Source organism: Lutra lutra, chromosome 2 (assembly GCF_902655055.1).
Source record: "Lutra lutra chromosome 2, mLutLut1.2, whole genome shotgun sequence".
In the NCBI taxonomy this organism is placed as follows: domain Eukaryota; kingdom Metazoa; phylum Chordata; class Mammalia; order Carnivora; family Mustelidae; genus Lutra; species Lutra lutra.
In genome coordinates, this window is record NC_062279.1 from 114,342,966 (window position 1) to 114,355,387 (window position 12,422).

The 12,422-nt window shown below is 35.6% G+C and overlaps 1 protein-coding gene across 1 annotated transcript in view; it reads right to left on the bottom strand.

The window, feature by feature from the left end:
- Positions 1 to 12,422, bottom strand: part of LOC125094280 (bifunctional heparan sulfate N-deacetylase/N-sulfotransferase 4) — a 265,257-nt gene that overhangs the window by 86,617 nt on the left and 166,218 nt on the right. Inside the window, exons 5-6 of the mRNA XM_047719926.1 lie at positions 12,068 to 12,253; positions 10,095 to 10,223 (exon numbers count right to left, since the gene is read on the bottom strand). Of these exons, the coding sequence (XP_047575882.1) occupies positions 10,095 to 10,223; positions 12,068 to 12,253 (315 nt within the window). The remainder of the gene's footprint in view (positions 1 to 10,094; positions 10,224 to 12,067; positions 12,254 to 12,422) is intronic.

A 12,422-nucleotide genomic window follows, 5' to 3' on the forward strand; every position in this document is an offset into this window, starting at 1 on the left:
CTAGATAAGTTACATTCCTGCAATCCATCTGATTTGATGAAAGAGAAAGGAATAGCTTTCCCTTCCCTTCCCTTTCTCCCTTTCCTTTCCATATCCCGTCTCCTTTCCTTGTCACCTCTTCCCTCCCTCTACTTTCCTTTCTACTCCCTTGTTCTCCCTTCCTTTCCCTTTTCTTCCGACACCGCTCTAACAGCTTGTGTGAAATAGCACATGGTAGACAGATGCAGCTGTGATGCTATAATGTTCATTCATTTATGGGTTTATTCAACAAATACCTCTTAAACTAACACTTCCTGCCTGGGGGTGCATATAGCACAGGTGAAGAAGAGAGTACTCGTGAAACATAAAGATGCCACTGCAAGCAGTATTGTGTATGTGGCTCCGTGTGGATATGTAGCAGCTGAGTCATGTCCTAAACCTCACCTGAACCTCAGGTGAGGAAGAAACAGTAGAGATGAAATCTGAGAGATGGTGGGGTGGAGGCAAGAAGTACTGTCAGCATAAGGAGGAGTATACAAATGTCCTCTATATAGGACAGATCCTGAAATGTCAGCTAAAATTACAAATAATGGTTAATATTCGATTCTGTCACTCCCTTGCTCCAATTCCTTCCCTTCCTACAACAGAATAATAATACTCAAACTTGACATGTCATACAAAACTTCTATGATCTTACTCTGAGAACTTTATCTTCATCTTGTACTCCTACAAAACCCAAACATTTACAGTTCCCAAATTTGCAATGGCTATTTTACCCTCCCCAACTAATCTTTTCTCTCCGACTGGAAAGCCTCCTACTGCATTCTCCCACTCCACAGCACCACCATGCCACCTCATTTGTCTGATGAATCTCTACCAATGCTCAACTCACTCAAATATCAACTCCTCTGGTCAGTATTCCCATGCATTCCTTGACTGAGTTATGCACATTTATGAATATCCACACATTAGAGCTATTTGATAGTGTCATCAGGATGATCTCCTTAGAAAATCAAATAAAAGAAGAAATGAAATGATTGAGATACAAATAAACTGGGGGTTTGGCCTCTAAACAACACAGGACACTGTAATAATTCATTATAAATTAAGCACCCGATTTCCAATTATATTTATCAATTATTCTTACATTTAAGATTAGGTCAACTTCAAATAAACATTTAACAAATAAATATCAACTCAGGCTAACTTTAGTGATAGAACCTTTTTAGCCATCTGCTGATAAAACTAGGGATAGCAATTATAAGACTTACTCTTTTTGATTCCTCAATGGATACCAAGAAGTTAAGTCTTTACATAAATACTCATATCAGTATGTAACCACTAATGGAAAATTGAAGCTAAATAATTTGGTCTCCAGAAGTAAAAAAAATATGAAAATACCAACAAGTTTTAGGAAAGAGCTCATATTTTTATTTTCACATTATCTGACTCCTCAGAACAGCCAGGGAAATGAAGTAGGAATAAACAAAGTGAAATAAAGTGATACAAATGGTCTTTCTACTTTACTGTACTTCAAAATTAGAAAAAATAAATATGAAGAAAAAGGAACAAGATATATTGAAATACTTAGGTGTTAAATAATTTGTGGAAGAAATGGTAAAATCAAGAATGAGGCAAAAACTCAAACTGAAAAGGCACACATTTTCAATTTTAGTTTTGTGAAGTCCTACAAAACCCACTTACTTTCCTACTGTCCTACCAACCCACTAAGCCATATAAACAGTGATACAAGGAGGTGTTTTTTTTGTTCTTATTGCTACGAATTCACTGATTTTGCTTCCAAACTATCTCTGAATGTCTAGACCACTATACACTTAATACTTCCATATATCAAGCGTCAAAATAAAGGGGAAATAAGGTTTATCTATTGACTAACATCCACACAAATAGGAGGTTGTATTTTTTGCTGTTGAAAATTTATTTATGCTAAAGAGCTATTCCACCATCTTTCATAACATGCTTTGGGAAAACTAAATTATCCAGTTACGCTAGATGAAATAGACTTCCCCAGTAAAATATTGCTGTTTTCATTTATTTTTCTAGGGAAATGAAATTGAAAAAACCAATGCAATTTTATGGATTTGTTTGTGGTCTGGAAATATATACATGAATGTAAATTATATTCCATCAGGATCTGTAGCAACCATTGTGTTGGAAAGAAGCATGTCGATACAATAATAGCAATCTTCCTCTTATTTGATGAAGAGAGAGTTCAGGTTTAGGAGACAAAAATATTCTGTTTGAATTTCCGTGTAAATCCTACTCTGGAAAATGAAACAAAAACTGCACTAACCCCCAAATCAGAAAAGAGCAAAATTTCTTCACATTCTCTAGATCCTTGTACTAACTCTGATCCTGATTTTCGGTGTGAATAGGAAGAATGATATCATACATAGTGAGGCCACGGATCTTAGGTGACTCCAGATTTTACAAAGTCCCTGCTGTGAGTGTGAATCACTTCAGAAGTGGTGATTTATGTCCTTTTGTAAAGGTTAGTCCCGCAAATCTTTAAGGGGGAAAAAACAGATAAAGGAAAAAGAGAGGTGACTGTAGGTCTTTCAGCAAGTGGAAATAGAATTTTCCACAATCTATATACACTACAGGGGTCCACTCTTCTCACAGTTGGTGGCCGTTCTTCCAGGCTGTATGCCTCACAGCTTCCAGGAACACTAATTGCTTCAAAATCCCTGCCCAGATAAGAAGCAGATTTCACTATAGTAGAGCAGTTAGCAGTCAGTTTATTTATTTATTTATTTTAAATAAACAGTGCTGGAACACATGTAAAAATCTCCCATGACCCCGAGTTAGAATTATTAATATATTGTTTTGTAGAGAAGTATATTTTGGCAGAATACGTAATGGCTTTGTTCTACATGAAAACTTATTTGATTCTTAAAGTTTTCTATAAAGCACGGCATTTATAGGAAATCAAAATCAAATCATCAAAGAATACTTGGATGTCTTGATATCAGTAATCAGTAATTCTTTACAATCTGCTCTAAAATGGACTTGGGATATTTCTTGCATTTTCTATTGTGCCGCACATAGAATATGTTCCTGAGAGTTATCTTACGTGTCTGATTCTGTATTATTTCAGCACTAAAATAACTTAAAATTTGGTTCAGGCTATTCATGTTGATGTTTTCCTGTGCCTTACAGCTGTCTTTTCTGTACTTTGTCTTAAGAGCCAGCACTAATCCAAAATGTACTGCATCTGCTATTAGATTCCACAAACTTGGAGATTGATATACATGAAGAAGGAAAGCTCATTAAGCAGCCTCGGTGTATGAAAGTTCAGCAGACAGCACATGGAGAAGTATATCATTGCAGTTCCATTATACTGTACTGTCAATTTCAAGTACACCGCTCTTTCGGGCACATATTTTTTCTTCACTCGAATTTGCAATTGGCCAAAATACAGGCAGGGGTTAGTGAGTCTAGACACTGCTTTGAACTTTGGAAAACAGATTTCCTGGCTCCAGTTCTTCCATTTTAAAACATCCTAGAATCTGAACATTTTTTAAGTGTATCTGCTAAGAAACTTGGAAAATTCTATTTTCATATTGTTCTTTGTGTAGCACAAAATTAAAATGAGTTAAAAAAATTAAATCCAGTAGAACACAGTCATTTCAAGCTTTTGAAGTGACTGGTGACACCATCTGATAAGACTCCAGCCTTCCTTTAGTATTGTCAGTTGCTGCATATTTTATAGGGTAGTGTCTCGACTTGAATGATGGTGGGTTACCTGGTATAAGCAGTTTCACCTCATACATGATTAAATTATATTTCTTCCTGTCTGAACAAAGATTATATTGAAAATACAGGAAGGATTCAGCACCAGGGAAATACATGTTAGTATTTGACAAGCGTGGAGCAGTGCAGGAAAATATCAGTATGGGATGAGGTCATGATAGAATCCAAGAAAAATAGGAGGAAGTTATCCGAACGTTAAGTGGACAGATGCCTCGCTATTCTTTTGAAATGCCATTCAAATGGCCCTCATATCATTTAATTTTCTATTGTTAGATTCATTTGGGCAAAACAAGTTGGTATGGAAGGAAATCAAGAAACCCTATTCTTTGCAGTTTGCTGAATCAAAAGATCTAACACACAAGAGTAACGTATAGGAATCAAGATGTAAAAATATATTCCAATTTGTATTTTCTTTCTTATGGTAGATTAGAAAATAATGACACATGTAATAATTTAATTTATTTTTTTAGAAGTTTATTTATTTTAGTAATCTCCACACACAACATGGGACTCAAATTCATGACTCCAAGACCAAGAGTCCTATGCTTTTTCCAACTGAGTTAGCCAGGTATCCCAGAAAATAATGATATATTTTAAATTGTGCATAGAAGCAGGATGTCTGCTAGAGTTACCAAAAAAAAAAAAAAAAAAAAAAAAAAAAAAAAAAAAAAAAAAGAGAGAGAGAGAGAGAAAAGAAAAGAAAAGAAAAACTCTTGAAAATACATAAGGAAAAAATATCAGAGACTTTTGAGTGCAGAAATAATTCAGGTCTATTCTAGAGAGGACAATGCAAAATAATGTGAATCCCTAAGTCGAAAGCTAGACAATGAAACTGCCCTGGTCTTGGTGTGGTTCATTCTCACCACCCCAACTCTTTTGTGATATGATATCATTTAAAAAAAATTATAGTTAACACACAATGTTACGTTAGTTTCAGGTATATACACAGTGATTAGAGAAGCCTATACGTTATGCTATGCTCATCACAAATATAGATACTACCTGTCATTATACAGTGTTACTGTAACACCACTGACTATATTCCCTATTCTGTGCCTTTCATCCTCATGACTAATTAACTCCATAACTGGAAGCCTGTGCCTCTCATTCCTCCTCACCCACTTTGTCCATCCCCTAAGCTCTCTACCCACTGGCAACACCAGTTTGTTCTGTGTATATATGGTCTATTTCTGCAGAAAGGTTTGTGCCTTTTTAACTGCAGAGCAGTGTTGTGGAAGTTATAAACCAGAAAAGAAAAAAAAAAAACCCGACAACTATATGTGGAACTTTTCAAGGTTATTTAATATAGTTCCCTTCCTTTAGGCAGATGAACTCCCAAGGCAATAAGAAAGAACTTTATAGTTGTTGATTCTATTTTAAAGTACTCTAGAGAGGGAGATTCCAGGACAATTCCCTCATATACTTTTTCCAGCTTTTATTAGCCTCATAGGATGTTTACATACAAATGAATCCAGACACCACCAATCTATTCAAAATAGTTCTGCAAAATCTAGCAGTAATATTTCTTTCAGTATACTGGTGATGGAAATTTTTTTTCTTCTCAATACATATTCCTTAATACATCCAATACTGAATTACTTTCTGTTTTGTCTAATTCTTTTATTTGTATACATGTTAAGCTCTCTTTTTCTTTTCCCCCGACCTTACAATCACAGAGTATAACCAATTTATAATGCTATTTTGTAATATTTAACATTATACCTACTTCATATTTTTTAATGTTTACAATGAAACAATGAAAGAGATATACCCCATGTCTAGTTGAATAAAAATAGAGTCACAGATTTTTAGCATCAAATGAGATATTAAAGTATTAGATTTCTTATTCCTACAACATTTCTGTTTGGGCAAATTCAATGACAAAGTACTTAATATGTCATGATGCCACCCACAAGTTTCTGGCAGATTTAATCTACTCTTATATAATATTTATCCTTATATAATGCTGGAATTATATCACTATTTTCTTTGAAAATAATTTTGGGAGTTTGCATTATTTCCTATTAAATTTCACCTTGCTAGATTTGGTCTGTCATTCTAAATATGCTAAGAAAAAATGGATATTAATATTATCTGGAGTATTTACTATTATTGCTAGCTTTGTGTCATGCTGTCTATATCCTTATTCATCCATTCATCAACATACAAAAAACCCAACACTACAAACAGAAATCTATACACCATTTAACAAATCCATTACCATACAAAAAGATGTCATATATATGATTACTATAGTATTTCTATGATGTGAAAGTATAGAGCATCAATGAAAAAACAAATTAAAGCTAGATTGGCCTTTAATCTTTAGAGTTTATGCTAACACTAGTGATCACTTATTTTACTTATAAGTCCTCACAAAAATAAATTTTCCACATTACAAGTCAGTTGGACCAGTAAGTAGAGGAAGTGGTCATCTCCAGGTGATTTCATGGAGGTTGAATGTTTCCTAACAAATGCTTATTTTCACAAGGGACTTTATCTAAAATAATGCAATCATAGACCTCTCTTTGGGAACTGTCTCTGTTAGAATACAAATTAGCATATTAATCAAATCAATAGCATACTTTCACATTAATGAACTTTCAGATTTTTTCTTGAGCATGATTTTGGTGAGAGAGTAAAAAGATACTTTTAACTCTGACAAAGAATTCAGGCTAGAGGAAAAGAATAGATCAAACGGGAGGTTTGGGTGTCAGCATGTATTTCCTCTTTTTGTTTTTGTCTTTCCTCACTCCATTCCTGTCCTAGCCAGACTTGCTGGAACCATCTAACCTGAAACTGTAATTAAGCATGCTGATTATTTCTTTTCTCCATATCAGTGTATTGATCATAGCCCATCACTTAAGGAGCCCCTCTGTTCATAATAGGACACAAGCACGTAAAACTTCTAAGCTTACATTCCAAGCTTCTTCATTTACCCCTCCCTCCCCTCTTTCACTGTTGCCCATTTTATTTCATTCACATTAAGTCTCTCTTCCGGTGTGGTGGTTAATTTATGTGTCAGCTTGACTGGACCACAGAGTGATCAGATTATTTGCTCAAATATATTTTGGGCGTGTCTGTGAGGGTGTTTTGGATGAGATTAAGAATTGAATTGGTCAACTGAGTGAAGCAGATTGCTCTCTCTAATGCAGATGGACCTCAGCCAATCAGTTGAAGGCCTGAACAGAACAAAAAGTCTCACCATCCTGTGAGTTACAGGGAACTCCTGATTGACCGTCTTTGAGCTAGAACATTGTTTAGTCTTCTTGCCCTCAGGTTTGTATTAAAACATTGGCTCTTCCTTGGTTTTGATATTGCCAACCTTTAGCCTGGAACTACACCATCAGCCCTTCTTCTTCTTCTTCTTCTTCTTCTTCTTCTTCTTCTTCTTCTTCTTCTTCTTCTTCTTCTTCTTCTTCTTCTTCTCCTTTTTTTAAAGATTTTTTAATTTATTTATTTGACAGACAGAGAGATCACAAGTAGGCAGAGAGGCAGGCAGAGAGAGAGGAAAGGAAGCAGGCTCCCCACGGAACAGAAAGCCTGATGTGGGGCTTGATCCCAGGACCCTGGGATCATGACCTGAGCCAAAGGCAGAGGCTTAACCCACTGAGCCACCCAGGTGCCCCACCATCAGCCCTTCTGATTCTCAGACCTCAGGTAAGTCCTTAGGACCTGAACTAGAACTAGACCATCAGTTCTTCTGGGCCTTTAGGTTGCCAATTGCAGATCTTGAGACCTGTCAACCTACATAATTACATGAGAAATTTCTTTGTAATAAATCTATCTCCCTCCCACCCCTCACTCCCCTGGTTCTGTTTCTCTGGAGAGCTCTGACTAAAACATCTTGTAACCTCTCCCTACACAGGTCTGGGATTAATCCCTATTTTGGCCAGTACCACCAGATGCTGCCGGTACCTATCTCCCTAGAGAGCCAACAAGTAATATCTCCCTAGATCGCTTATGGGTGTTCACTGTCCATGTTTTAAGCAGCATTTTTCTTTACTTTCACATATTTGTGGGTCACTTTTTGTAAGATACAGTCTTCGTAGTACCCTACTTTATGATGTCCAATATTATCCATACTATTGACCATCTCTAGTATTGTTCTTTCTGCTGTGTCTATCCAGGACTCTCTCCTTTCTGATGTGTCATATTTTGAGTTCACCATCAATTCACAATGATAAAGCAAGCACAGCTGTGAACAGATACAAGAAAACTTCTGAAACTTCCCTCTTCCACTATTCCATCCTGCCTGTAATTGAAATCTATCTGTGTGACAGTGGTAATATTTTTAAGCAAGGTTTGCAGTAGTTAGCATTGTTTTCTGAGTTCACCAGTTCGTTAGAAATACTAGATGCCAAATAGTCTTCTATTTTATTTAAAGAACCAACTGTAAGTCTCTATAAGGAATGATCCTTTATGGGGGGTTTGGTACTGAATTCAAAATAAAAAAGAAGTTTTAAATTCATCTCTTTAATGACAAGTAGAAAGGCATTCATATAATTTATAGCAATAGCAATCAGATCTGGGGGCAAGAATTTTAGGGGAGGTAATCATCAGTGCTCTGATGCTTATACCCTTCCCTTTAGGAAATGGTTAGAGAAGGTTTGGAGTCAAGAGTGTAGCCCTGGGGGGCACCTGGGTGGCTCAGTGGGTTAAAGCCTCTGCCTTTGGCTCAGGTCATGATCCCAGGGTCCTGGGATCGAGCCCCACATCGGGCTCTGTGCTCATCAGAGGCCTGCTTTCTCCTCTCTCTCTCTGCCTGCCTCTCTGTCTACTTGTGATCTCTCTGTCAAATAAATAAATAAAATCTTTAAAAAAATACCATAGAAAAATTATCTAAATAATTCATTTTAAACAGACCTTCACCACATACAACCGAGCTGTCATTTTTGTCATTTTGTCATTTTGAATCTTTTTCTCTGAATATGAAAATTTGTTACATTAAATGAGGTAGGCATAGCATATGACCCACTACTTCATATTTTTTATGTGCACTAAGATGTGAAAGAGGAGATGCTTTTATAAGACCTCAGGAATGGAACACTTATGGGAGAAAAATCAGAAAGCCAAAATAATTTCAACATTATCTTAATGTACTTTACACTCGATAGACATTCACCTTGATATACTTTTGGACAAATAAAAGGAGGTAAAATTAAAAATAGAGCTTCCCTATGACCTTGCAATTGCACTATTGGGTATTTACCCCAAAGATACAGATGTAGTGAAAAGAAGGGCCATCTGTATCCCAATGTTCATAGCAGCAACGGCCACAGTTGCTAAACTGTGGAAAGAAACAAGATGCCCTTCAACGGACGAATGGATAAGGAAGATGTGGTCCATATACACTATGGAGTATTATGGCTCCATCGGAAAGGATGAATACCCAACTTTTGTTTATCAACGTGGATGGGACTGGAAGAGATTATGCTGAGTGAAATAAGTCAAGCAGAGAGAGTCAATTATCATATGGTTTCGCTTATTTGTGGAGCATAAGGACATTGGGAGATGGAGAAGTGAAGGGAGTTGGGGTTAAATTGGAGGAGGAGATGAACCGTGAGAGACTGTGGACTCTGAGGAACTAACTGAGGGCTTTGAAGGGGCGGGAGATGGGAGGTTGGGTGAGCCTGATGTGGGTATTGTGGAGGGCATGATTTGCATGGAGCACTGGGTGTGGTGCATAAACAATGAATTCTGGAACGCTGAAAAGAAATTTAAAAAGTAAATAAAATTTTTTTTAAAATAGGAAATAAAATTGTGAAACTTTGAAAGATAAAAGGACACGATTAGAGAAAAAAAGGTCAAATTCTCCATTTTGATGATCTCCAAATAAAATTAGTGGAGATTTTTAAAATAGGCCTTAGATGACCCTGGTATACAAAGATAATACATAGTAACATATTATCAATGCGATTTTACATCGTGATCATTTTTAGAGACTGACTTGTGTGTGCCTACTGAGACCTTGAGTCAGAAGCAAACAGCTTATGGACAAAATATGCATTCACTGATAACATTGTGAATGATAATTCTGGGCTAGAGAACTGCATATTATGTCTTTACTACAATTCAAGAATAGAAGTCAGCACTGAGATGTTATATTACATTTAGTTGCTAAATTCAACATATGCCTCTCAACAAATCTGTGTTTTTCTTGATTGAAGATCATAATAATTAAAAATCAAACTTGAGTAACTTGGAGATGTAATCTAATTTCCTTTTAGTAGGGCTAGTATTTACCAACTATTCTTGTGAAAGGATTGGCAATGGAAACCAAAAGAAACAAGTATTTGAAAATTCTCATGTTATAAAAAAAGCGTAAATAGAATACATACCGGGTTTAGAAGGATTGTGAGGAAAAGTTCACCTCCTTTGATACTTTTATCCAATTCTTGGGGTCCTCCCGGATATTCTTTGTAGAAAATAGTGTGTGTGAACAACCCGCAGGTCTGTCGAGGGAGGACCTGAGGAAGAAGGGGGAAAGCAGCACACACAATAATTAAATGACTCGTGTCTTCAGAGTCTGTAAATTATCGTTTCCTATTGTAGTTTCCTTGGGTGCTAAAGCCAAATCTTACTGAAATCAGGATCTGGTATTGGTGTAATGATGTAAATATTAAGGAGTTGCCAAATTAAAGCTATAAGACACATAGGCTAAAGCATTGTCATGAAATGCTATAAATTTCACCCACCATCTCAGTTATGTTAAAGGACTGGCAAAAAATAAAAGCCTTCTTAAGATTAATTTAATTCAAATATAGAGAAGCCCAAAGTTACATTTTTCATGGTATTAGGCCATTACTCTCCTCGCTTCTGAATCACAATCTTACATAGTACTCAGTTTCTAAGACTCAAAACAGTCCATTTTCATGACTTCTACCACTTTTATAAATTTTGTTTTCACTACACTCAGATTTTAAATTTTAGTCACAGTAGTAGTCAGACCATCTAATGACTACTTCTGGTACATTCTGTGGCTAATTCTGTTATAAATTTGAATGTTCAACAGAGAAAGCAAATAAGTAATTTTATTCCAGAAGTTGATTTTGAATAAAAAAGCTGCTTATAATCTAATGGAAAAATGCATCCAATTGAACAGAGTAACTATAATTGTATTTATTCTTTGCTTAATTTCTATAGTAGTTTGTATTAAGTTCAAACTAAATGAATGCATGTAATATTGGTTGAAATGAATGTTTTTATTTTATAATAATCAAATTCTTGTAACTCAATAAAGGGAAAAGTGGTATTTTCACTCTAATTTAAAATTATACAAGAACAATTCTTTCTATACCTCCTGGATTTTTATGAATGTCAATACCACTATTTGCATAATTAATAGCTTCATTTAATTCTGAGGCTTTTTAAGGTCTTCTAGTACTGGCTGTGGTTAAGCACATGTATTACTGTGTTTTCTTTGGTTTTAGATAGTGATTAGGTAGATAGATGGATGATAGATAGATAGACAATTCTAATAGCAATCTGAACAATGAGTGGGAAGATGTAAATATTTAAAATAGGGAGAAGAGTTTGTAGACCCTTGCTATGATCTAGGCAAATGAGAATGAGAACATAACCTAAGGCACTGGAATTAAAGATGGGCATTTTAAGATGACTATTTTATTTCAAAGTGAAGAATACCATTTTTTCTTCATTCCAATGAATACCTATAAATTCCTAGGTGAAATTCATTTGATTCTATTCTCATTTATAACAACTGATATACCATTGTTGCATCAGATTATTTTTTAATCAATATATCTGAAAAAATATATGTTCACCTCCATTTTTAGAGAATGCAAGGAAAAGAAACATGAATATGAAAACAATATCCTAAGATACTCTTAAGTATCTGAAAACCAAAATAAACTGAGTAGATAAATTTAGTTTTCAGATCCTATTTGTTTGACTCTGTCTGTTGCTAGTGTAGTGATTTGGGAGCTATTCTCTTAAATCTATGGACTGACACTTTGCCTGGAAAATTCTCAATATGACTACCCAAACAAAAAGACAAGGAGCAACTCCCAAAAGTATAAGGTCCCCAGACAAAACTTCAATTGAGAAAGTACATGGATGATTTGTTTGAAATTCATTTTCAGGATTTTGAGGTTATCTTGGATTTGGCAAAACCACCCACAGTTTACGAAGCAAACCACTAGCCAAACAATGTGTTAACCTGTGACCAGTTACCACCATGGTATGTTAGGAACTTAGGATACTCGTGTTAGAGAGCTCTGAAGTTAGATCTTGTATTTATTCCACATATAGGTATTAAGAGCTTTCATCACAAAAAGCAGTTTATGCTCACCATGATGTTATTGTGAATGAAGCCCTTTCGGTACCGTGCAGGTTTCAAATGTGGATATTCTTCAGTGCTGGTGACCTGAATACCCCAGACCTTCTTCCAAGCTTCATACAACTGAATATGAACTGGGTAGACCCCTGAGTGATGTGGTGCCACTGCGTAGCCCATGTTGATAGGTATTCCGTGCTCCTAAAAGAAAGCGAGAACATCACATAGAGTGTGGTCAATTGAATCCAATTAAAATTGTTTCCATAAACATTCTTTAGTATACATTGAATTCTATGCTAAGTACAAGAAATCTAAAAACTAACATAGAGCTTTGTCTTTCAGCAGCTCATAATCTTAAAGCACTCTGATG